The sequence below is a fragment of the Sminthopsis crassicaudata genome, chromosome 6 (assembly GCF_048593235.1).
Source record: "Sminthopsis crassicaudata isolate SCR6 chromosome 6, ASM4859323v1, whole genome shotgun sequence".
Classification (NCBI taxonomy): domain Eukaryota; kingdom Metazoa; phylum Chordata; class Mammalia; order Dasyuromorphia; family Dasyuridae; genus Sminthopsis; species Sminthopsis crassicaudata.
This window is the reverse complement of record NC_133622.1, coordinates 209,761,908-209,788,710: the sequence shown is the minus strand read 5'-3', so window position 1 is coordinate 209,788,710 and position 26,803 is coordinate 209,761,908. Positions and strand designations below refer to the sequence as shown.

Sequence of the window (26,803 nt, the reverse complement as noted above, 5' to 3'; positions counted from 1 at the left end):
AGAAAGGAGGGAAAGGAAAGGGAGAGAGGAAAAGAGACAGAGAAAGAGACATACAGGGAAACACAGAGACAGGGACGGAGATTCAGAGACAGAGAGACAAAAACAGAGACACACACACACACACACATACAGTCACACACCAAGAGAGATACAGAGAAAGGAGGGAAAGGAAAGGGAGAGAGGAAAAGAGACAGAGAAAGAGACATACAGGGAAACACAGAGACAGGGACGGAGATTCAGAGACAGAGAGACAAAAACAGAGACACACACACACACACACATACAGTCACACACCAAGAGAGATACAGAGAAAGGAGGGAAAGGAAGGGGAGAGAGGAAAAGAGACATACAGGGAAACACAGAGACAGGGACGGAGATTCAGAGACAGAGAGACAAAAACAGAGACACACACACACACACACATACAGTCACACACCAAGAGAGATACAGAGAAAGGAGGGAAAGGAAGGGGAGAGAGGAAAAGAGACATACAGGGAAACACAGAGACAGGGACGGAGATTCAGAGACAGAGACACAAAAACAGAGACACACACACACACACACACACATATACACAGTCACACACCAAGAGAGATACAGAGAAAGGAGGGAAAGGAAAGGGAGAGAGGAAAAGAGACAGAGAAAGAGACATACAGAGACAGAGACAGGGACACACATACACACAGCAAGGAGAGGAAAAAAGATTAGGAGAAGAGGGAGCCCGCCAGGAGCAGGGAAAGAAATAAATTGCAGCATTTATACATATCCGGCTCTAAAAGCTCCTTCTCGATTCTCTGAGACTCAGGTTCCCCATCTGTACAGGGGGGAGGGGGTGGCTAGATGACCTTCAAGATCTACCTCGGGATTTAGGCAGCAGAGAGGGGGGAGGGGAAGATGCAAGGAAGGCAGGAGGAGGGAAGTCAGCAGGAGTTGGCGGGTTTTCAACTTTAAATTCCCTCCACACCTAACTCCACATCTCTTGGACAAAGCTCTTCAGGCCTCATTTCTAGCAGCGGGGGATCAGATTTCCAAGTCATTCAATCTGATTTTCAGAACGGGATAGAGCGCTTATCTTTAGGGTAAAGCCTCCATTTCTGGCAGCGGGGGTTCCAAGTCATAAATACCCTGATTTTCGGACCCGGAGCGGAGGGCAGCCTCCGCCCCCACCTTCTCTGAGACTTCCAAAGGTAAGAAGGGCGGAGTAGGCAGGTATGGCACCCTCCAGTGCGGAAGGGACTTGGCTTGGCCACAGGAGGAGAGGCCAGGGGACAGGAGCCGGGGTCGCGGACCCAGCCCGCTCTCAGGTACCCAGCGAATCCTGAGTGGAGCCAAAAAAAAAAAAAAAAAAAAAAAAAAAAAGTTTCTTAACTTTTTGCCCAACTTGGCGGGGAGGGAGGCGCCGGCCTCTGATTGGCTCGTGGCTCTTGGCGGGAGATTCGGATTGGCCGAGAAGGGTCCGAACGGGACGGGGCGGGTCTGGGGGGGAGCGGCCCTCCCAGATCCAACCCGTCCTAGCTGCTCGCGCCGACAGCGGGTTAATTTCAAATCGGGGGCTCCGGGGAGGTCACGCGCCCGCCGTTCCGCCACCCTCCCGCCGGGTCACCGACGGACACTCCCGCTCCGCCTTCCACACCCACCTCCAAGTGACACCTGGACAGACGGACGGGCGGCGACGCCGGCCGCGGAATCCCGAGGTTCGGGCGGGACGCTGGGGACTAGGAAGAGGAGGAGGAGCAGCAGGAGCAGCAGAGGCGGCCTCCTTCCCTCCTGCCGGGGGCCGCCCACCCCGACAGGTGAGGGGACTCCCAGGCCCAGTCGGACGGCCGCGGTCCCTGCAGGGATCCCGGACACCGGGCATTCCCCGGCCGGGCGGTCCCAGCCTAGTCAAGCCCGGCCGGCCCGAGGGGGCGGGAAAGCGGCCCGGCGGTTTCCCGCCTCCCCCTCCGGCGCCCGCGGAAGGAGGAGCCGAGCTCCCGCGCTGAGGGGGGTGGGGCAGAGGCCGGGGGCTTCCCGGGGAGATCTGGGGGGATGGGAAGGGGGCTGCTGGCGCTAGCGGCGGCGCGGGGTAGCCGGCCGACCTGCCCGCCTTCCAGCTCGCAATCCCCGCGCTCTGCTGGGCGGCACCCGCCACGGCCCGGGTTTTCCCCGCCAAATTTTTAAATCGAAGTCTGAAGGTTGGGGCCCGCCCCCTGTCCAGAGGACCAATCGTGGGCGGGCGACCGAACCTCTCATTGGTCTGCGCCTGTTACCCTGGAGACCACGAGGAAGCTGTCAAGGAACTGTCCTCAAGGTGGGCAGAGGGGAGGGGCAGTTAGGCTGAGGGGGAAGTTCCTTGGACCCGCGCTAGTGGCACTCAGAGCCCTGGGGCTCTTAGCGGGAGACCTTTTGGATTTCCCGGGTAAATAAAGACTGGCCCTGAGAAAGAAAAAAAATAAGCTTGTTTAGAAGTATGATTATTTTTTAAAAATAGTAATGAGTGCTTAGCAACAAATTATTGAATTGTATATGTAGCCGTCTCAGGAAGGAATTTCCCTATTGAGGATTCCTTACACTATTGCAATTGTGCTTACTGTGGCCATCCATCCACACACACACACACACACACACACACACACACACACACACACGCCTAATTTAAAATTGTATGTGTGTGTGTTAGCTGCCCGATTACTTATCATTGAGTTATAGCCATAATTGAAAATTCTTTCGATTATTTGCTGTTTAATTATATCTCCATCAGAATTCTGAAAAGTTGTCATTGGTTAGCATATCTATACCAGTAATAAAAATGTAGCCCATTTCCTTTTGGTTTTCATATTTGTTTTAGAGAGCCGAGTACAGGCAAAGGCTCCATTAGAATTCCCAAGAAATAATCTTCTCTTGTGCATTATATTTTCCCTTTTTTAAAAATTAACTTTTTTCTTTTTGTCTTGAAGGATATTACAAATTTATTTTTAAAAATAATATATGCTGGCATGTATGAGCCATCAGAATTTCTAAGAGAAAATCAACATCTTTAATTTTTAAGAAAATATATGAAGAGTTTGCAAAATGGAGAATGAAAAGGTATTGTGATTTCCATATCCATATATTTCTACAATTTTAAGTGTAATGCCTCTTATCTTTACTCTGACTTTCAGGGTTGGTTTGTTGGTTTGTTTTTTTCCTTTTCAAGAAAATTGTACCAAAACTTATTAAATAAAGCTAGGACTTGGGGGGTTGGTTTGGATTTGCTTCATTTATTTATTTATTTATTTGTTTTTGGAGAGGTACTTTACTGAGACCACATCCTCTTCTATGAATTTCTCTGTGAAGACAGAAGGGTTAAAAAAAAAAAACTAATTTGTTTATGCCAATGCAAAAGGGGGAAAAAAAAAAAGGAAGTTCTATGCAGTTGATCCTAGATCTATGAAATTATTTGATAATTTTCAGTAGTTTAGGTCAAAGACTGACCAAAAATCAGATGAAAAAATGCTGTAAGAATATGAACAATCTATCCTACAAAAAGAGTAAATAATATACATAGTCCTAATAGTCTTGTTAAGCTGTTAAAACTGAAAAAAATATAGTGCCCCAAAAGTTTTAGTGTAGTTCTAAGTAGTACAGTATTTTCATTTTCACTTTGACAATTCTGAAGGTAATAATATCACCAAGATTTTGTTGGGTACTCTACATTAATCTGTCTCACAAGATTTCAGAGTTGATTTTCTTTACCAACAATGATCACCCCTCCCCCCAGTTATTCAGATGACTGTATCATAAACCATAAACATGTAGATGTACCCCCTTGTTCCCAGAAGTTAAATGAACCTATAAAACTTGAAGATTAAGAATGCCTCTCATTACTGTTAGTTGAAGTAGAATAGTAACCATCCAGTTCCTTCTAATTCCCAGAGTTCAAGTTGAGGAAATCAACACCAAGTGATTTGTCTCCATTATGAAAAATCTTATTTGTGCAACATCTCTGATGTGGATGCTAACAATGATTGCTGTTAATTCCAACTAAATTTGTATGGATTCTCTTTAATCCAAGAATATAAAGTTACTGAGGAGTAAGAACAGACTTATTTCTGCATTGAGTCAATAATGAAAATTAATCCATAAGCGTTTATTAAACTGCTCTTTTGTACATAGCATTGTATTAGATCCTGAGAGATACAAAGTCAAAAGTGAAACAGCCTCAGATCCCAAGGTTACATTGTATTTTATACATAGATTATCAAACAATAAATTCAAGGTAAACCAGAGGGGATGGAAGAGGGAAGCATCTGAGAAAACTGTGTAGAAGGTGGCACCTGGGCAGAATTTTGAAGGAAAAAACATTACCTAAGAGGAGGAGCAACCTGGAGAGGACAGCAATCCATGTATTGTCTTGAGATAGGAGGTGGAATATCCCATGTAAAGAAGAACCAGGCCAGTTGGGCTAGAGCAGTGTGGGAGGGCATGTAATATATACTAAGATTACAAAAGAAGGGTTAGAGTTAGGTTGTAAAGGGCTTTCAAAGTTAAACAAAAGAGCTTCTTTTTGTTCCTAGAGACAATGGGAGCCCTTGGAGTTTACTGAGTAGGAGAATGACACAGTCCTTTTTTACTCCTTAGGAAAAATCACTTTGGTGATTGAGGAGGATGGATTGCTATAGGGAGAGAGATTTGAGACAGGGACACCAATGAGGAGGCTATTGGTATAGGCCATGCAGGAGATGATGAAGACCTGAGCCGGTATGGCGACAGTGAGAATGGAGAAAATGGAAAATGTAAGAGAGAATGTGGCTATAGAGAAGATAAGATATGGTGGCAGATTGGATGTTTGGACAAGGGAAAGGAACCAAATCTGAATGTCTGGAAGGAGGGTGGTGCCCTTGACAGAAATAGGGAAAGAGCCTGAATTGGCTATCTGATGAGCTAGGTGCTAATCTCCCCATGGTGGCTAATTGTTGTCTCTCCCCCTGTACCATTTCTCTGTAAAGCAAAAGAACTGGAGAGGGTCATACACAGACTTCATATTGGAAGGCACTAAAGGAGGCCATCCCTCTTATTTTACAGTTGAGGAACCTTAAGCCCCCAGAGGACCAAGAACTTGCTCAATGTCATACAGTTAGTGACTCAGCTAGGAGTTCATCCTTGGCCCCTGCTTTCAGATCTAGTCTGCTTTCCACTCCACCAAAGCCTCTTCCAGCTCTAAAGTGCTGTGAGTCTGTGATCATCAGGAACATGTACTATTTTAGGGCTTTGCGTCCTACGATTTCAAGTTTTAAATACATACTTCAATGAGTCTTTGATCTCACCTGTGCAAATTATAACCCATCCATACCTTAGCCTGTGTAATTCTTGTCCCTATCCTTCAATAAATTGTACTTAGGGGACACACCCATTGTGCTGGAAGCTATACTCTGGTATTTAATGTTTCACAGACACTAATGCATGATCAGACTCATCTTTCACTTTTATAACATGACCAGCCCATCTTCTCTGTCACACATGTCATTGATGAGTCTGTAATACTACTGCAGTTAATCAATTCACAAGCATTTTTTATGTGCCTTATATATGTGTGTTATGCTAAGTTCCTTTGTTATAACAAAGACAGAAATAAACAGTCCTTGAGCCTCAGACAGTTTACATTTCTACCAAGGAAGAAAGCATGTTCATATAAAATAAATGAATGCTTTTTAAAATAAGTTTTTGTTGCTATCTTCTTTTTCTCATACGATCATGATTATTACAAGTACGCCTTTCTTTTCCCCATCCCAGAGAACTATCCTATAGAACAAATAGTATTTTTTTTTGGAAAGGAAAAAAACATTAGCACAAAACTGATCATTACACTGAAGAAAGTCCAAGAATATGCTCAAGATGTAGAGCTTCCCACAAAAGAGTGGATTGAGAGGGCCCTTTTGTATCTCTTCAGTTGAGTGATTTTATGCTTGATCTGTATATTTTGGCTTCATTTACTGATTTGGGGGCAGCAGATTGAAATTAGGAAGACCTGGATTGAAATCTGGCTTCAGATATTTCCCAGCTGTATAATCCTGAGCAAGTCACTTATCCCTCTTTGCTTCAGTTTCCTCATCTTAAAATGAGCTGGAGAAGGAAATGACAAACCACTATCTCTCCAAGAAAAAGGAGTTACAGAGTCTGCCATGACTGAACAATTGCTTTTTTAGTGTATAGCTCTATACATTTTAGTTGTTGAGTTACAATTGCTCAAAGATAGAATCTGGGAAACTACTAGTGTTAGTTGTGATTAGGATGCAAATGGTGGAACTTGAGATAGCTGAGAGTTAGCCATAGTCCTATACTCTGCTCAGGAGTTCCGCTGCCCTCTCCTGGTCAGGAATTGTGTTGTGCTCCTAAGTGTGACCATGAGCCAGCCTTAATTCATTCCATATCTCCATTGCCCCATGGGCCTGCTGCTTGTTTGATACGGTGAATAACCATTGAATCTTATCTCATCATGAAGTGTGCTATGTTAGCTTTGAATCTTTTCAAACTAAAAAAAGACTTTTAAAAATGGGTCAAAACATTAGATACAGAAGGTTTGAGGCAATGTTTAATTCCTGGGTAATTAATGGTCATATTAAATGGTCATTTTATTACTGTAATGAGGGAGACAGAATGGCAGAGCTCTGGGAGCAGGAAGACAGCAACTGCTGTCAGTATGCCAAATAAGGGCATTCATCTCTCCCACAGCAAGGCTTCCTGCCTATAGACCAATGTACAAAAATAGAGATAGCTCTGGTTTCTCCAGGGTCATGTTACCTAACCAGGCCCTGAGCCTGTGCCTGGAGAGCTTATTGTATCGACAGCAAAGTGATTCAGCTCCAGGGAGTCTGGTTTCCTTCGTGACTTTTCCTATATTTTGAACCCCTCTGTCCTCGTGGAAAGTCTTGAGCATTGCTCTATTCTAAGGGCTGTTTTTGAAGTGTTACACACAGACTTTAGCGACAGATTGTCCAACAAGCCTGGTTACAAGATCAATAACAGCTACATTCTTCCTTAACAATATCTTGGGGTCCTAGGATTTAGAGCTGGAGAAGGCCTAATCCAGTGCCTTAATTTTATAGATAAGTAAATGAAGGCTTAGAGGTTAAATGACTTACCCAGGTTGTACAATACAGAGTGGGATTTAAATTCAAGACCTTTGACTCCCAATCTTGTTTGGCCCTCCCCTGTTTTCTGCACAGGTTATTAGAGGTCATAGGAGCGTAACATATGTGCAGATTGCTGATGGACATTATCATTTCTATTTGTTTTTATTTTTTTCCTTTTTATAATCTGAGTTTTCTTTTCTGAAAATATTTACAAACCTAAAGATGAATAAAGTTTAAAGTTGGAAGAGACTTAGACAAGAAATGGATACAGGCCCACTGGTAGCAGTAAGCCCCTTCATTGTATGTCATCAATTGAAGCTTGATGGCTACTTCCTGAGAATATGGAAGAGTATATGTTGGACTAAATGGCCTCTGAAGTTCCTTCCATCTCAGATTCTACAACTTTATCAAGTTCACCTCATTTTGCAAATAGATAAACTGAGCTAAGCAAAGAGAAATGAATGACCTCTCCCAAGGTTATAAAGGAATGATAGAACTAGACTTGAATTCAGATCTCTTTTTGCAAATGAATTAAGATGAAGATAATTATTATATCATGAATGTAATTTTTTTTTTTTTTTTGATTTCAGGAAAATCATTTCTTTGAGCCACATAAAAGGAAATTGATAAAAACTCCACAGAAAGAGTCAGCTACTCCAAATTCAGTATTAGCAGAGATTCAGCCCAACTTTGGACCATTAACAACACCCACAAAGCCTAAGGAAATCTCTCCAGGTGAACCATGGACACCAACAGCGAACCTTAAAATGTTGATCAGTGCTGCTAGTCCTGAAATCCGAAACAGAGATCAGAAAAGAGGATTGTCTGACAATAGGACTGGAATCCTTGAGGCCAAAGATTGTTTACATGTAGGTTTTTAAAGGGCTCAGGATACTGTTTGACCAATGAAGATACTGAAAGAATGGCAGCAGGAACAATTTTAAGAGATCATTGTCATTTATCTAATTTAAAATAAGACAAATGATTTTAGCCAAAAAATTTTAGGAATTCTGGGATGCCGGTATTTTTAGTACTAGATTGCTTTTCAAATCTGCCAAGTAAGGTTTACTAGTATATTTCTTTTTTCAAAGCTTTGCAGCTGTTGAAACTATAGCACATGGTATAAGTATTAGTCATTAAAGCGCAGGTGCCCCTAATAAATCTGTCAAGCTTTACATTTCTATATTTAAAATAATTTTTATCATCTTGTGCAGGAACATTTATCTGGAGATGAATATGAGAAATCTCAACCAAGTCGTAAAGAAAAAAGTTTAGGATTATTGTGTCATAAATTCTTAGCACGATATCCTAACTATCCTAACCCCGCTGTGAATAATGACATTTGTCTTGATGAAGTAGCAGAAGAGCTCAGTAAGTATATGAATGTGTGTGTGTGTGTGTATACATGTATGTGAATGTATTAGAGTGCCTACATATACATATATATATATATATATATATATATATATATTTGGCAGCTACATGGTATAGAGTGCTAGGCCTGGAGTCAGGAAGGCTCATCTTCCTGAGTTCAAACCTGGCCTCAGACACTTACTAGGTATGTGACCCTGGGCAAGTCACTTAACCCTGTTTTCCTCAGTTTCCTCATCTGGAAAATGAGCTGGAGAAGGAAATTGCAAACCACTCCAGTATCTTTGCCAAGAAGCCCCTGAATGGGGTTATGAAGAGTCGGACATGATTGAACAACAAATATATACTCATGGCAATCTGTCCTAATCTAATAATCTTTTATCAGTTGAATATGGCCCAACTGGTATGGTAAGTTTCTAAAATAAGAATTGAATAGTTTTTATTTATTTGAGAATATGTTCTTGCTGGTCTTGCATAATTAATCTTGCAAAGCTTGAAAGTAGTATATAATTAAATTAAATTAGTGTTTGTAGATAATCTTAGAATTGTGTGAATTTTGTGTGATTTTTCTGCCTACTTTTCTGATCAAGGAAAAATACCTCGGAATTCTGATGAGAGACTTCTCTGTATTTAGAGACTCAACTTTGGACTCTATTTACTTGGCCAGTTGCCAGAACTATTGTCTATTCACCTTGTACTCCATACATATAGCCTTGGAGAACACAACATAAACTCTCTTTCTATGTCTTGATGAGGCAAATGGAATAAGATATTTGTGAAGGTCCAAGTATATTCCAAAAACATTTCTATGGTATGTGATTTTTAAAAGAAAGATTTGAAACATTCAAAGGCAAAAATAGTTTCATGGAGAAAAATGATACAGTGGAAAATAAGAGATCTGTAGTCATGAGATCTAGGATCTTCTGAGTGTCTATGAAAATTTGTATTTTGAATATATTATTCAGCCTCAGCCTCTGGCTTACTGGGTTCACAAGTGATTTCTTTCCCTCTGCTTTGCTCTCTGTTGCTGCTTATCTGCTTTTTAAAGTGGGAATTAACCAAACTTCAGTGTTATCATAAAGACTAACAGGTTTGTTAAGTTCATTAACTTTGGCACAATGGTGCTAAGGAAGGTTGTTGGGTTTTTATCTTTGTCTCTTTTTATATCCTGTCCTCCCATATCCCCTTCCTTAAACATGTACTGTACTTAGTCGTATAAATGCAAAACTATTAAATCATATTTTAAAACCAAAACTGGGTATATGGCCATATTTTGAGCTGCTGAAGTAAATCAAAAAATCTGCATGTAATAGACAAATCAACATAACTGATTTTGATAATATGATAATTTATCAACGTCTAGAGAAAATACCTCAAATCTTAAGGGTTTTTTTTTTTTTAAGTTTTTAAATATATTTTAAACATACTAGCAGATAAAATGTCACATTTAAAGGTTATACAACTTGGATTGGTCTATTTTGTCCATAATATCATTTCGTATTAAAAAGATGGACCTTTGTTTCAGGGAGAAGTTTGGGATCATTAAAAGAACTTGCCATTTTCCAAAGGCAGTCCAGCCTGCTTTCCTCCTGTTCAGTTATGAGTTCATCTCATTGTCCACTTGCAGTGTTTGTACAGTATGTATTTGTATATGTATGTATATATCTTCTGATGGACGAGTTCTATACATTGTCCATCAACTGCATATCATAATCAGGACAATAAGCATTCTTCATCCACTTGGTTTTCCTGTGTGGATAGTTAGATCACTCTTTTGAAACAATTATGGATGTCATGCGGGAAGTTCTACAGTGTTCTGGGACTTGAAATAATCGATCTTTTAAATGTTACTATTCTTCTGGTGTTACTCTCTGACTACAAATTATGGAATATTAGAGGCTACAAAGAATTAAAATTGAGAATCACTCAAAAGGCAATGGAAATGCAAATGGTGGACAGGAACAGGCTTGTAGCACATTACAAATAAGGAACTACAAAGGAGTAAAATGTGCCATCAAAGAAATATGTGAGAGAAAAAGAAGATGGGCTGGTCACATGGTAATAGTGAGGGATGACCATCGGACTATACTCCTCTGACCTCCTTGCAAGGTCGAGACAAAGTAAGGAAGGCTGCAACACATAGGTGGACCTTTTGTGATGAACATATGGGAAGAAGTGGACAAAACTTTCATAGGAATGACATGCATAGATGGTTTGCTTTCATCATCATTGCAGGGAATATCTATGTATACATTCATGGATTGTTTGTAATCATCTCATTGTAGTGACATTATTGGCATTCTTGAAGCAGTGTTATTTTTTTTAAGTTTTCAAAAAATTATTGCCATTTAGAATTTGCCATTTAAAATTAAGAATAGCAGCCATTGCATCTGAATGAAAGGTATTGAACATGTGAATTCTAAATTCTTTATGGCATTCCAAAATATGGAGTAGTTTAATACCACAGAATTATTTATACCCATAATTGTCAAAATGGGCTGAAAATATGGCCTATCAATGTCTCTTTTATTTGTTTTCCCAGAAATATTGTCAATGTGCTTGAAGTTAATATTTTTTAATATTAGTTAAAATTTCATCAAAACTACAGTTATATTGATAAAGAAAAAAAAAAATCAATTTAAAGTACCCTAAAGAATCTTCTTAAGATAATTTGAAAGTAATAGTTAGTTGTCCTTTTTTTGTAGATGTGGAGCGTAGACGCATTTATGATATTGTAAATGTCCTAGAAAGTTTGCATATGGTCAGTCGCCTGGCAAAGAACAGATATACTTGGCATGGACGTCATAATCTCAACAAAACCCTTGGAACTTTGAAAAGCGTTGGTATGGAGAACAAATATGCAGAACAGATCATGATGATCAAGAAGAGAGAGTATGAGCAAGAGTTTGATTTCAATAGTGACAAAAATGAAGAGGCCACAGTAAAACCTGGCTCTGGTCAAAATGGACATTCTGATATGTGTTTTGTGGAACTTCCTGGAGTAGAATTTCGAGCAGGTGAGACCTTTTTTTTGAAAAGAGCTATTTGTATGTTTAATTTTTCTTTTTAAAGAAAATATAGGTATTTTTCAAAATTTTATAGTTGTCATGAATGTGATGAGTTGTGCCATTTTCAAGTTTTTTGTAATCTCTCTCTCTATATATATATGTATTTCAGCTTCTCAGTGATTTTAATTTTTTAATCCCTTCTCTTTTGCAAAGCCTCTGTAAATAGTCGAAAAGACAAGTCCTTAAGAGTGATGAGCCAGAAATTTGTGATGCTGTTTCTCGTATCCACCCCTCAAATAGTAAGCCTTGAAGTTGCCGCCAAAATTTTAATTGGTGAGGACCATGTAGAAGACTTGGATAAAAGCAAGTTTAAAAGTAAGTATGCTACTAATATTGCTTAGATTTACTAAAGTTCAAATCCAGTTTGAGAATTTACTAATAAAGACTTGGTGTATAATTGCTGTGTTTTAAAATTCCTTTGGAAGCTATGATACAGCTGCTCTAAAACAGATAGATTCATTTTGTCAGAGATAAATTATATTTGAATGCAAAAATAGCTCTTTAAATTGTTTTCCACGGTGCTCGAAAACATAGTAGGTCTTATTTCTAGAAAAGGCGTTTGGGTTAGAAGATTTAACATTTAAAGTAAAAACAAAGAACAATATTTATTAATTTTTTCTAAACCCAGGAAGCTTTCAGGAGATGAGGGGGTTCAAACATTTTTGGGAAGCCTTAGCTCCTACCCTCACTTCACCATCACTTCTACTCCAAGAATCCCTTTTGTTGAGGAACTACTTTCATTTTACTGAAGCCTTAAAATGAACTAGAAGAAGACCTAATTACTGTTGGGAGAGTCCTTGAGTAGAGGAAGGAGGGAGAGGGTCCTCTGCTACATGCATTCTTCTCCTTTTTGGGAATCTTAACAAACTCTAGAGAAGGGAGCTTAGCAAAGAGAGAAACATGGGAGCAACAGCTTAGTCACGTCTCTCCTCTCAGATGGGGCTTTGACATTGAACAGAAATCTCATTCTACCTCTGTGTCATCCTGCTTCCAGCTTCCTTAGCTGACATGTAGAACAGCACCTAAAATCAACCATACATAAATCTTGTAGGATCATAGGGTCTTGAATCCAACACCTTGATATTTCAAAGGTGGGGAGTGAAACCCAGAGAGATTGTGACCTGGCCAAGGCCTCACAAGTATCAAATAGTGGGCATAGATTTTGAAGCCATATCATGATAGTAAATCCAGTGTTCTTTTTGCTGCACCATGACTGAAGAAACTGAGGACTTTAGAAACTGGAAGGTAGAATTTAGTTTTATCTCTTCATTTTTCACCTAAGAAAATTGTTCCAAGAGAAGTTAACAGATCAAGCTGGCACGGTAGTAGCAGGATAGTTGAGATTAGAACATTGGCCTCCTGACTCCTAGTTCAGTGCTATTTCTGTCTCTCGTCTATATTCACTACCTATGGGAAATGCACTTTTGAAAATAAAAGACTAGTTACTGTCTTAGATACTGTGACATGGAATACAGGAAACAAGGGAAAGATACGTTCCTTGGGTCCTGACCAAGAATGGAAGCTCAAAGCTGGTGGGCCCTGATAGGGCAAGCAAGGCTTCCTGTTTCCCTTCTAGTTCTCAACAGCTTCGGAATTTTAAGAGACATAAAACAGAACTCTTAAAGCAAGCCTGAACATATTTTTTTTCTCTCTCAACATTCTAAGGACAAATCTTTTTGTTTATTTTTGTCATTCTTCTTCTGATACTTTCAGACACACTCACATTTTAGTGACTAAAATGCATTGTAAGCATTATTAGCATCTTTAAGTTGCCCAGATTGGTTTTTGATATAGTGGAAAGAATGGCTGACTCTGCAGTCAGAAGACCTGGGTTCAAATCCTGCTTCTGATGATAATTAAATGTGTGACCTTGGACAAGCATGTCACTTTACTTCCTTCATCTCCAATACTTTATAGTAGCTAGCCTCTGAGGATCCCTTTCATTTATTCATCATAAATCCAGTCTCTTATTCTATGAAACTGGGATAGCAACAACCCCTTCCTCTTGGGAGGATCGAAAGATGGAGCTTTGCAAAAATTAAGAAACAATGTAAATGTTAGCAGTTATTTTTACTTCTCAGTAAGGCACCCAACAGCCCTTTTATCTTTGACAGTTTAGCAAGAAACATTATCACATAAATGAACTATTTGTATAGAATATCTCTACTGTGCTAGGGATAAACCAACTTGTTATCATAGTAACAACTTACATTATATAGCTTTGTTAAGGTTTGCAAAGCATCATCTTCCTCAAAACCCTGTGAGCTATGAAGTACAGAGATTTCCTTATCTGTTAATGTACCTATGAAGACAGAAGGAAATAGAAAACCAAGGCAATAATCCACATCATTTGGGTTGAAAAATCTGCCGTTTCCACAAGGGAAAATTGTCTGTATTATGCATTTGGGTTACAACAGACAATGTTCCACTCTCCATTTCATTTTATTTGTCTAGACACAGCTTTAGATTCATCCTTTACTTCTGAAATCAGTATAATTCGCTAAAACCCCAGGGAGTTAAGAACCCTCTGGCTCGGCTATGAAGACACAGCTAAGTTTATAAATGGTTACCATTTGCTATGATGGCACATCACTGGGGAGGTATATACAGGGCTTTTCAATAATATATATGCCAGTGTAGGTTGGCTTTTCAAAACTAGAGAATGTAGCTCGGTCTTTAACTTGGTCATGTTATATATCATTGTTAGACATGACCAAAAAGGAGCTTAGTATGTTAGAGAGAAAGCTGATGTCAGCAGACAGAAATTCAAATCCCATCGACCCTACCTAGCTGTCTATCCTTATGTCATCTAAGTTTTCTGAATCTCAGTCCCTTTATCTTGTGAAATTTTGCCTTAGGGTTCCATAAGTCCTTTGCAAATCTTAAAGCTATATTCAAGTGTGAGTTATAACTACAAAGAAAAGCCAAAATTAGATTCTGCTTTGTACCTCTATTACCTTCTCCTGGAAAATTCTGCACAATATGTTGAAAGACTTTTAAGAATTAAACCATTGAAATATATATATATATATAATAATTCTTGATGGGATTACCTCAATGCCAGTTTCTTTAATCAAGATGTGTTTCTCTTCATTCAAAATTTAAGGCTCAATAAATTCTTATGCTTAAAATGAATGACAGGTTCATGATATTGCGATTGCTACTCGCAGGAAAATGCCATGCTATGCGCCTACCATGATGAACTCCAATTAGATCAAAGAAAAATTAATTTTAGAATAGATTGTATGACATGGACAGGACCACCCAGCGTGGTGTGCCCTTGTCAGAGAAGGTGCTATGCTCTGAGAGCAAAGCAGAATTGCATTAGCTCAGAAGAAATGCAAGATGTGCAGAGTTAAACATTCCACCCCAAATGTTCATAGGAATTGTTTATGTCTGATCTGTGGCAGAACATTCCAAGCTTGTATTGGTCTGATCAGCCACAGTTGGACATACTAACTTGACTCTTAACATAATAATGTCTTTTTGGTCCTCAAGAACAAAAAAACAATAACCAGTGTTTAAAAGTATTGCCTAGAAGTATTGCCACCTGCATCATAGAATATAAATGTCAACCTGAAAGGGATTATAGGTTAACCAGTCCACCCTTCTCATTTTATAGGTTCATGGAAACTGAGGGTTAAAAAAAGTTAAATGATTTGCCCAAATTTACATTGGTAATAAGTGACAGTGGCAGGATTTAAACCTGGAGTCTGTATTTCTTTAGTCAGTGTTCTTTCTCTTGTACTACCTTGTCTTACTAGAGGGACTACTTGATCTTTTGAGATGGCTTAAAAAAATGAACAAGTAAATATTGCCACTGGAATAACTTAGAAAAGTAGACTCACTTTTTTACTTATTTGACAGTTTGGTTATATTAAATAAATATAGTATTTATTTTCACATGAAAATGCTTGGGAAAACAGACTAAAGGAAGCTTCAATTAATTGTTCCATTTACTTGATTCCAGCTAAAATCAGGAGGCTATATGATATAGCAAATGTTCTGAGTAGTCTGGAGCTTATCAAGAAAGTTCATGTTACAGAGGAAAGAGGCCGAAAACCCGCTTTTAAATGGACAGGACCAGAAATCTGTCCAAATTCCACAGGTATGTATTTTTTTTCTTCCTTTTCTTGGCTCCATTGTTTTGATTTAATACACATATAGAGAATTTCTCATCCATCCACCTTCTCCCACCAAGAGATTGTGAAAGCATACCTCAAGGATGCTTCCTTAGAACCATCTGTACAGAGACAGGACTGTGATAACTTAATATGAACCACAACATAGTATTTTTACTTTTTTTGTTATTTGTATTTTGTTTTCTCATTTTTATTTCCTTTTTGATCTAGTTTTTCTTTTGCAGCATAATTGTGGAAAATTGTGCAGAAGAACTGCACATATTTAACATAGATTGGATTACTTGTTGCCTAGGGGAAGGGGTAGGGGGAAAGAAGGGAGAAAAAAAAATTTGGAACACAAGGTTTTGCAAAGGTGAATGTTGAAAATTATCCATGCATATATTTTGAAAATAAAAAGCTTTAAAAACTAAAAAAAAAAAAATTCTGTCAGCTCACTTTCCTTGTTTCACATCTCACCAAGAATATAGAAGCATTGACCTGTGAGCTCTTTCTTTTCCCCTTCTCTACATCTCTTCATGACATCCTCTATTCCCCTCTTTTTTACTTTTAGTCTCTTATAAAGAAATAGCTCTTTTCCTTACTAAGGCTAATTTTGATCCCATCTTCTCCTGCTTTCTTCGACAGATTGGCCCAAAACAATTCGTCTCTCATCTTAATGATCTCCCTATTACAAGATTACTTCCTTGCTGCTAGCAAACATGCTCTCAATCTCGCCATCCCCTCAAACTGTTATCATTTATCCACCCTTGCTGTCACTATCAGACTTGTTAAGGAAAACTTTATTCATTTGTTGCCTGTTTCCTCTCCTTTTACTCACTTCTCAATCCTTTTAAAGCTGGCTCCGGACCTTATGACTCAATTGCTTTCTCCAGTTGGCAATAATCTAGGCTGTTTTTCCATCCTTGGAATGTGTTTCTTATCTCAACCTCTTGTAATCCTTAATTTCCTTCAAAACTCAGCTCAGTCACCAACTTCTCAATGGACCTTTTCGTGATCTTCCCAGATCCTAGTGGGGTTTTGTTGTGTGTTTTTTTGGATTTCTTTTTTTAGTTGTGTTTTGTTTTTGTTTCCTTTGTATTACTTTGTATTTATTTGGTATGTATTCTGTATGTCCTCTATCTTGTTTCCCTGACTAAATTTAAGCCCTTTGAGGGTAGGTCTGGTTTCATTTTTTTCTCTATCCCATTGTCTGATACAATGCTTGGAATATAGTTCATGCTTAATAAATAGTTTTTGATTGGTTAACTTTTGTCTCTCAGTCTTCCCTATAGTTCTCTTCTTGTTTTTCTTAGGAACATCTTTTATAAATCCACTATTTAGTTTCCAGACATCACAGCTGAAGATTACTTCTATAGTTTCACTGCCTTAAATGTACCAGTACTATATTCAGATTGTTTAATTTCTTATCTGTAAATTATGATTGCATGTATTATGTAATCATATATTACATATTGCATTTTGTTTTCTCTCATTTTTTTTTCTTTTTGATCTGATTTTTCTTGTGCAGCATGATAATTGCGAAAATATGTATAAAAGAACTGCATATGTTTAACATAGATTGGATTACTTGCTGTCTAGGGAAAGAAGTAGGGAGAAGGAAAGAGAAAAAAAAATTTTTTAAGTCACATACATCCTCTCATCATATCTCTTTCATCACTTGGATATGGCATTGCTGATAATATATTACAGTCTTTTTATTCTTATTACTGCACTTTGCAAGTTTCTCTCTCTTCTTCATTTTTTTAAAGCAAGTTTCTTATAATTTAAAGATTGTGGTAGTCTATAATTCTCAACAATAGCTTCCCAAGAAGAACAGTGGTTTTAAAAAGGAAGGCTTATGTGATAATGATCATTGAAATCAATGCTCATTTTCCTAAATTCCAAACAAAAGGATCTTTTTCTTGATTATTCTGAGCTCAGGGGACTGCCACTACAGCTATACATCCTCACCTGGGCCATATCCTCTTTATAATTAGTTGGTTTTTCCAACACGATCTCTTAAATACATGTAGTGGCTGAAAAACATTGAGTTTTTCAACAAGCATCTCTTCTTAAGATGTCTCCTATTCAATGCCTACTTCAAGAAAATTATTTCTTTTCAAAGGAAAACAAACATAATTTTAAAATACAACTCCACCTTCACGTTCAAAGCCCAGAGAATGAAATGTCATCATGAAAGCACTTGAGAAAGGTGTAAAAAAACTCTGTGGATAGATAAAAGGTATCATCAGTGTTATTATTTTGCAGCTCAGTGACCTTTGAAACTGTGACTGACTTTTTCTCCATCATGCAGCCAACTTGACTCTACTATTAACATCTAAATTTTTAGTCTATAGCTCTCCATTGATGACAATTTTTTGATTTCTTGTTTTTTGAGGTGTTAGTAATTATTACTTAAAAGATGCTCAGAGGAATATATTTAATTTAACTGCATATATATATTTAATTCACTGTATACATCGTAATGCATTGATCTCTTGTGTTTCAGTTCTGAGCCCTGTAACTTCCTTTGACTCATGTGATTTGGAGCCATCTCAGTCTTCTAAAGAACAGTGTGCTAAGAATCTTTTCTCGACCACTGGGAAACCAAACTTTACTAGGCATCCATCTCTAATAAAACTAGTAAAGAGTATAGAAAATGATCGGAGAAAGATTAATTCAGCTCCCAGTAGCCCCATCAAGACCAGTAAAGGTAGGTATTTGACAAGACTTTGGTATGTTCCACTAACAGTAATAGGCTCGCTCTACCACAAAGCATTTTTATTGAATTGCTTTAGAATCTATTAAATTAATTCAGTAAATTAGAGAATTATAATAACCTTTATTCACTCAAATGTTCTCAGCTTCTAAATCATGCATGAAGCAAGTGGTACGAATAGAATTTTATGGAGTTTAATTTGCTTAATGACTTTGGGACAAAAACATTAAATGTTTTCATACAACTCCCCTCATGGTGGTTTTGTATGGAGAAATGTGTCTGTTCTTTGCCTTAATCTACATCATTCTATTTTACCAGCTGAGAGTTCTCTGAAGTCAGTGCCCTTTCCAAGTAAAATGGCTCAACTTGCAGCTATTTGCAAAATGCAATTAGAAGAGCAATCGAGGTAGGTTGGGTTTTAATAATGTGCTGAATTAATTCCCTCTGATTTACTTAGTTTGCTTATCTTACCCGAGAATATTGATTAGACTTAGAAACTGGTATGATTTTTTTTTCTCATTACTCAGCTTTCAAATTACTTTCAAATAATATTGGGATTTTATATAAGCTCCCATAAAAAACTAAATTATTTTTTACCTAAAAATTTGAAATGAAAGAATGTTTCATAGTTGTTATTATTGGTTTTTCAATGGGTGGATTTTTATTTTGTTTTTTAGTGAACTAAAAAAGAAGGTGAAAATGCAATTGACGAGACCTACTGTGCACTGTCAATCTCTTGACTTCATAGCAAATCCTGAGCCTAACCGAACCTTGGCTTCCTCCCAGACACCATCTCTCATTCAGCCGCTAGGTGTCCTACCTTTGATCCACAGCCCCTTATCTTCTGCAGTGCCTGTAATTATGCCTCATGCCCATTCGGGCGCCTCCTATGCAATCTATCTGCATCCTTCCCAGGCCCAAACTGTGACACCCCAAAACCTGAATTCCACAGTACACACTGTTCCCTGTACTAATGTAACTGGAATTAAAGGTTCTGCTGAGAGTACTACAAAAGTGACCACGGAAAAAGGCGCTAGTGATGTGGTCAAATCTGATGTCACCACTAAGCCTGGGAAAGCGTTGCCCACCTCTGAAGGACAAATCTCAAGGAACGAGGAAAGAGAACCAACTGCCGAAAGATGTTTGAAGAGACAGAATGTGCTGGAGGACAACAGTTCCAAAAAAAAACTTAAAGAGGACCTAAAAGGACTGGAAAATGTCCCAGCAGTAAGTGAAATTCTTCATTGTTCAGACCCGGAAGCTTCCTTAGGGGGTTAATCCAGTAGTTAGCAGTTTACGAATCTTCCAGACTCAGAAGCAGCTTCTCAGTAGAAGTAGATGCCCCTCTTGGCAACCTAAACTGAGCTCCAGGCATCACATACAGTTAATCTCCTGCCTAGGATCGCTGCTCTGCACCTTTAACCTTTGCAGGCAGGGATTACTTGAGGAACTTTCAAGCAACCCCAGTACTGGCTCTTAAGTGTTCCTGGCAGTTATATGGTACACGAGCACCTGTTCTAATAGGCTGAAGGAATTTATGGGTTAAAGTAGCGCCAAATGAATGTGCACTTACAACAGTCTTTATAAAAGCTATTCTCTGAGTCACACTATAGAGTCACTTAAATATTTAGTGATTGTGAAAGAAATCCTAACATCTCTTCTTCCTCCCTCCCCCTCTTTAAAAATTTTTTCACTATCAGGTCACTTGGAATACATTTACAAAGAAACATGTAGATAGAAAATTTAAAGTAGACATTAGTAGCTTTAAGAAATGGGATATGTGGATTTTGTAAGGACCTTGATATGTTAACTTCTCATATATAAATAAATTAAGTTCTCTGTGGAAGATGATATAATCCATGGAAATAGAATTGGCTTTCAGTTTTTGTTCTGTTAGCAATTTCTTATTTGACCTTGGGCAAATTAATCTCACTACATATCTGTGTATAATGAGTATACTCTTCTATTTGGTATATTTCCAGGAATTTTCTGAAGATACATAAATAATTTGTGGAAAAGGGTATTTGTAAATAAGTTTTAGATTTTCTAAAACACAAAATGTTGGGTACTATCTATTGTTAGTACAGTTCTAGCTAATGAGTTGTTTCATTTTAGGCTGACTATAGGCCTTGTAATGACCATTTCCAATTTGGATTTTTTTTTCTTTCTGATATTATGATGGTAATATCATTTTTAAGAAAGACAAGTAGAAAAGGAACTACTTTGGGGATCTCTTTGCCTAGTATATTCTTTTAAGCTCCTGAGATATATGTGATAGTGGTCTGAAATATTTCAACGAACTTCAAAGGCCTTATCATGAGGTCATAGGACCCTAAAACATTGCTAAATAGCTTAAGAATTTTATCACTTCTGTTTCATAATCTTGTGAGATTTTACTGTTCTTTCAACATTTGTAAGCCTGAAATCTTGTTAAGCTTTAGGACTGGAAAAGCCTTTAGAGGAGAAAGAGGGGGAGACAGTAAGCCTTTGTAGAGTGACTACTCTGTACCAGGTACTAAGCTAAAAGTGCTTTACAAAGATGCCATTTGATTCTTACAAAGCCTCTGGGAGGCAGGAGCCCCTGGTATTATCCACATTTTACATGAAGAAACTGAGAGAAATAGGTTACATGACCTGTCCAGTGTCACACAACTACTAAGTGTTTGAAGGGGGAGTTAAACTCAGTTCTTCTTGATCCCATGCTCAGCACTCTATCCATTGTGCCCCCTAGCTGCCTCTAATTAGAAATACACTTTTGCCTAGCAGTAATAGGTTTGCTTTCAGGGGAGATTTGAAAGTAGTATTGGATGAGCACTTATTAAAATTGGTGCAGAGGGGGGAACTAGGTGGCACAGTGGATAGAGCACCAGCCCTGAAGTCAGGAGGTCCTGAGTTCAAATCTGGTCTCAGACACTTAACACTTCCTGTCTATGTGGGCAAGTCATTTAACCCCAATTGCCTCAGGGGAAAAAAAATTAGTCACAAAAATGGTGCACCTACTGTGTAGGTCCAGGTTGGATAAAGGTGCTCTCCCAGGCCTTTCTAACTCTTAAGATTTTGTGATTTTAATGTGATTGCAATAATATGGATACTGCCTCCACTCAAACAGATTGCAACCCCTCCATGTTTTAGTAGACAGTCTTTATAAGTTGTTGTGGCTGAAAAATAACAGCCATTCGTTGTCCAATTTTTTGGCTAGAGTGGTCCTCAGGTGAACAAGGAAATAGATCAAATTTCAGTTCTGCCATTAACTAGCTGAGATCATGTGCAAGTCATTTCTTTTCAAGGACTTCTATTTCCTCATCTGTAAAATTAGGCACTTGGACTAGATGACTTCTCAGCTTCCTTCTAGTTTTAACTATGTTAATTAATAGTAATAGCTAACATTTGTATAGTTCCTGCTATGTGCCAAGCCCTTTGCTAAGCATTTTGTAAATATTATCTCCTTCCATCCTCATAACCATGGTGGGAGGTAGGTGCTATCTTCTCTATATTCGAGATGGGCAAACTGAGGCAAACAGAAATGACTGTCTCAGTTACCCAGCTAGTAGGCATCTAAGGCTAGATTTGAATTTGAATCCAAGAGTATTCTATCCACTTTACCATCTAGCTGCTCCCCAAAAATTTAACTTTAGAAATCAAGAGATTGCATTTGGCGAGCCAATATCCTAGGAAGTCAGTGCCATCTCTACAAAGATGAAGCATTATAGCAAACTGACGACTTAGAGCCAGCTTCATCGTCCAAGAGTGAATTACTTGGTGGACATATTGTAGAATCATAATCAGTCAGAAGTACTTACTCTGTGTACTAACCAGGGATACAAAGAAAAGTAAAAACCCAGTCTCTGTTCCAGTGGCCTTTCAAGCTGGAAAAGTTCTAGTAGACTTAAGAGATTTAAACTAATCCTTTCATTTTGTAAGTGAGGAAGCAGGCCCAAAGTCCCATCTGATTTCCCAATTTCACCGAGCTAGAATGGGGAATGGAAGACTCAGATCTTTAGACTCTAATCCCTGGGTGCTATTTCTATTTCTAGGACTATTTTGAAAAAGAAAAGGATTTTATGGCAGTTAAGAAAAAGGTCATTTATTTAGAAAAAATGCCTTTAAATGTTGCTGGTTTTCTTATGTTAAGGTTAAAATGGGCTTTTTAAGCATTTGATTTCATCATGAATGTTTTCTCCTTGCACAGTGTAATGATAAGGCAGAAAGAAGTGAAAAGATGTGATGGTCAGGACTTTATATGTTCAGAAAGAACTTGAGAAGTTTGGGGGAATTTGGAAGTTTTTGTCCAGAGCTATACTGTTTAAAAGAGTGATCCCATTTTAAAAAGTACAATTTTTTTCTTTTCCAACTTCTATCAGATCTTTTTAACTCATGTTAGTAAACTCCAAGATTAAGAACATGATTATAATCGTTATCCATTTACCATCTCTTGTAGCATCTTGAGAATTTTTGAAATAGATGATTTGATAAGTCCAGCTGCTACCTTCATTTAAATCTGATTTGGTACTTTGATAATTCTCCTTACATCTGATAGGTCAAAACAGGATTTTAGCACTTTGTAGGAATGAGCTTCTCTGGTTCTTCAGGAAACCTCTATTTATATTCAATAAACATGGTACCTCAGGCAGATGTTATCACACAAATGGTAAATATATGAGCTCAGAAAGATGAGTCTTCTGACTTCCAACCTGGCACACTATCCACTGAGCCACAAAGCCGCTTATCTTGTGGGTAGATATTTTCATCTTTTTTTGAAACTGCAGGAAAAATTTCTAAGAACCATTTCATTGACCTCTGAGAGTCGATTTCCTCAGGAAGCCACCAGAAGACTAAGAAACAATTCCCAAAATAATTATTTTCCTATAAACTGCTCATGATAAATAGTTGAATCCCATCAGCCTAAGAAGAAAGACATTTTTTGGTGTTTTTTTTTTTTTCCATTCTGTGTAGCAAAACCACCTCTCCTTGTTTTCCAGACCTTGTTTCCATCAGGATACCTCATTCCTCTCACACAGTGCCCGTCGCTTAGTACAGAGTCCATTTTATCTCACAAAGAAAACGCAGGTGCTTGTTCTCCAAATAATAGGATCTACAACTCGCCAATTACAGGTGTGTTTGCTTTAAAACTTGTTCCATCTGGGAAAAAAAAAAAATGTAAGCTTTTTTTTTTTTATATGTAGTTGGGGGAAAAAATAAAATAATAAAAAAACAAAAACTTGTTCATATGTGAGGGGCTCTCATGTTGAGCCATATCAACCTTTCAGTCACTTGCCTCTTCATGTTTTGTTTTCTGCCTTTGCCTTGTAGGTGTTATTCCCGTGACAACATCTGACCTCACTGCTGTGAATTTTCCCACTTTTCATGTTACGCCTTTGAAACTGATGGTCTCACCAACCTCTGTAGGAACTGTACCTGTTGTGAACAGCCCATCCCTTTCTTCTTCAAGCCATTCCATTCCTGTCCAAAACCCAAGTTCAGCCATCGTAAACTTTACCCTGCAACATTTAGGGCTGATATCTCCAGGTGTGCAAGTGTCTGCAAATGCTGGTGCTGGCTCCGTTCCAGCATCTCCGAGAACAGAGCCTGTTAGCGCTCCATCTGAGACCACAGGCATGCAGCAAGGGAAAGTCACCAAGCACGAGTCACCTGTGCCAGGGCGGGGTCAGGTGAATGGACAATCCATCACTGTGACTACAGGCCAGCAGGTAGGACTGTTGACTAATTAAGCCATTTTCCTTTCATTTAATATGTGAATCATTGTTTGCTGTGCTAATAAGATCCAAATGTCCTTTTCACATTGGAACATCTTCCTTAGATGGCTTTCTTTTATAGTTATTTTTTCATTCTCATTTTAGGGGTTATTATGACAGCTAAGTGTTTTGATTCCCTTTTTGATCATGTGATAAATAAGGAATGTTAATAACCTAGCATCTACCACACAGTGGAACAGTGAATTAGCTCCATTGGGAACCGCTGAATTTATTTTTCCCCATTTGAGTATGAGAAGAGCTACTTACATGTATAATAGATGTCTTCTTCACAAAAAAGGCTACTTTGGGGAAGATTTATACAATATTCTCACTAGATTATTCCATATGGTTTCTTGAAAATACCTTCTAGCCAGCCTTTTGACATCAGTGGCATTTCTTGGCTACATTTCAAGCATATGGGTCTACACATAGTGGTCTAAGAGACATGGTGAACATAGAGAGGTCCTTCTCCTTTACAGATACGTTGTCATTGGAGCTCAAGGCTCCGGTGAATAATGTGCTGGTACCTAGCTATTGTTTATTATCTTGCCTCAGCGAAAACCAGGTGAACAACTTGTTGTCATTTGCATAGCAGGTGTCTAGATATGCTGCATTTTCAACATGTTAAATGTTAGACTAGGCCAATTTTTTATGTTCCCACTAAACATATATTTAGTCTTGACTGGTTTTTCTTTTCCATTTCCTTTCAATTAGCCTGTCCCAGTGACACCCAAAGGATCACAATTAATGACTGAAAACTTCTTTCGAACACCAGGAGGACCAACTAAACTGGCTCCAACTTGTGACGATTTGGATGGTGCTCGTAAAACCTCTCTGGGGCCTCTCTTTGTCCCACAGCGAAAGCTTGAAGTGTCTACAGAAGATGTCCACTAATGATGTCAGCCAAACCTTGATGCTTAATAAATGTTTGAATTAATAGGAAGAGAGCTTAACACAAAAAATTTTAACATGCTTATTTGGAGAACAGGTACTACCCCAGAAAAGTTGTAAATATGTTTAACGACTGCTTAATGCAGAGCAGACTCTTACTTTAATGTGTGTGTATATGTATACATATATATATTTGTATAAGTACAGTCTTTAATACTACAAAATTAATGAAAGAATATTGAACTCAGGTACATTACCTTCTGGGAAAGATTCATTATTTCAACGAAATACTCTGTACCTGTCCACAGAGTAACTGTTCTTAGTTACAATTTACTCTAGAAAATTAAATTATATTGGCATATCAGAACAACATTCTACTGCACTTTGCACGAGAAGTGCAATGTATAATATTGTATTTCAAAATAGGTGGGACTATAGCTATATTTTTTAATGTCTTTGATCCCATGTTCTTACAGTAATGTCTTTTGTAAAGGTAGGAATGAATCTTAATCAAGTCTATGAAAGAAGGAATTATTTATATAATGTATTTTTAATCATAAATTGTTCAAATTAAAACTTTTCTAAAACATCTTAATGTTTTCATTTGGACCTTGTGGAAAGTAGTTTTGCTAATGATGTGATCTGTAGTGCCAGTGACTGGAAGGTAGTTTGTATCCTGATACTGCAGTGAGAAGAGTAATTTTAATCATTGAGAAGTTCTCCTCCTATTCTATATGATAAAGCCTCTGAGGGAAAGGAATAAGTCAATGGAAAGGTGATGGAAGATCATGGATTCTTTGGAGGGGAAATGAAATAGAGGCCAGGATACAAAGTTGTTCACCTCGTACATTAGCCAAAGACTGTATGGCCAAAAGAAGAAGATGGTGATTCTCCAGTCTTCACCCTGGTTCCTCAGTGCCCCAGGGGAAGACTTCTGCAAAGTGTTCATACTACTCCTGGACATGGATGTGGAATTGAACAGGAGGAAACTCTAATTCCCTTCATGCTCAAGAGATAATATTTTCTGGGAACCTCTGTGGGTTCTGGGAAGAATTAAGCTGAAATTTTTAAGAGTATACCTACCTAAGCCCTTAGCAGTGGAAGGCCTGCACTTCAGTAATCATACAAATTCTGCAGCAGTTTTTGAACCTTCTTATTAGGTTCAAACAAAGAATAAAGAATATTTATTCCACAAACATTTAAAATGTACTTTTGAATGGCACTTTAAAAGATCCAAGGTTTAATCTCTTCTCAATATTCCCTTCAATGAGAGGCCATAATCCTTCAAATCTTCATTTTATGCCTTTCTTATCCATGTTTTCTCATACATCCTAGTTCCTTCAATTGACTCTTGATGTGGAATAGTCATGAACCATTTGGGTTGTCTCTTGTCTTCCATTCTCTATAATTGACCCATCTCCTTTGGCTGCCAATAGAATAATCCTAATTTATACTGTTCCACTTCTTGCATATAAGCCATATTGGGTAATCTATTGCAATCTTTTAATCTCTATAATGTGGCTTTTCATTGTCCTTTATAATTATTTGTCATTTTAACTCTTAAGATCATGATGCACCATGATCTTTTATTCATAATAGCATTACTAGGAGAATTTCATGAAAAAAAGATGGTTTTTGTTTTGGGCTTTTTTGATTGTTGGGTTTTTTTGTGGTTTTTTTTGGTAAAGCAGAACAACTGTGAAATTGTTAAAAAAAAAAAAAAAAAAAAAAACTGGTTTCCCAAATTTCCTACCTAATTCCAGATCTAGCTCATTCATCTTCTAAGAGT

General features: G+C 38.1%; 1 protein-coding gene across 2 annotated transcripts; it reads left to right on the top strand.

Annotated features, from left to right (window-relative positions):
* The first annotated feature begins 1,056 nt into the window (after positions 1 to 1,056).
* E2F8 (E2F transcription factor 8) lies at positions 1,057 to 26,210 on the top strand. 2 transcript variants are annotated; one of them, XM_074274007.1, is made up of 13 exons: positions 1,608 to 1,793; positions 2,937 to 3,066; positions 7,682 to 7,960; positions 8,306 to 8,462; positions 11,168 to 11,479; positions 11,684 to 11,845; positions 15,501 to 15,638; positions 18,161 to 18,364; positions 18,689 to 18,776; positions 19,048 to 19,597; positions 23,350 to 23,482; positions 23,681 to 24,078; positions 24,838 to 26,210. In XM_074274007.1, the coding sequence occupies exons 2-13, from the start codon at positions 3,052 to 3,054 to the stop codon at positions 25,015 to 25,017; spliced, it is 2,616 nt and encodes an 871-aa protein (XP_074130108.1). In that variant the 5' UTR covers positions 1,608 to 1,793; positions 2,937 to 3,051; the 3' UTR covers positions 25,018 to 26,210. The 2 variants fall into 2 exon arrangements, with proteins under 2 accessions (XP_074130109.1, XP_074130108.1); XM_074274008.1 differs by lacking the exons at positions 1,608 to 1,793; positions 2,937 to 3,066 and adding an exon at positions 1,057 to 1,187.
* Positions 26,211 to 26,803: the final 593 nt, after the last annotated feature.

Coding starts and splice junctions, on each gene's coding strand:
- E2F8 (XM_074274007.1), top strand. Junction 15,639..18,160: donor AATCTGTCCAAATTCCACAG/GTATGTATTTTT, acceptor CTTGTGTTTCAG/TTCTGAGCCCTGTAACTTCC. Junction 18,777..19,047: donor CAATTAGAAGAGCAATCGAG/GTAGGTTGGGTT, acceptor TTTGTTTTTTAG/TGAACTAAAAAAGAAGGTGA.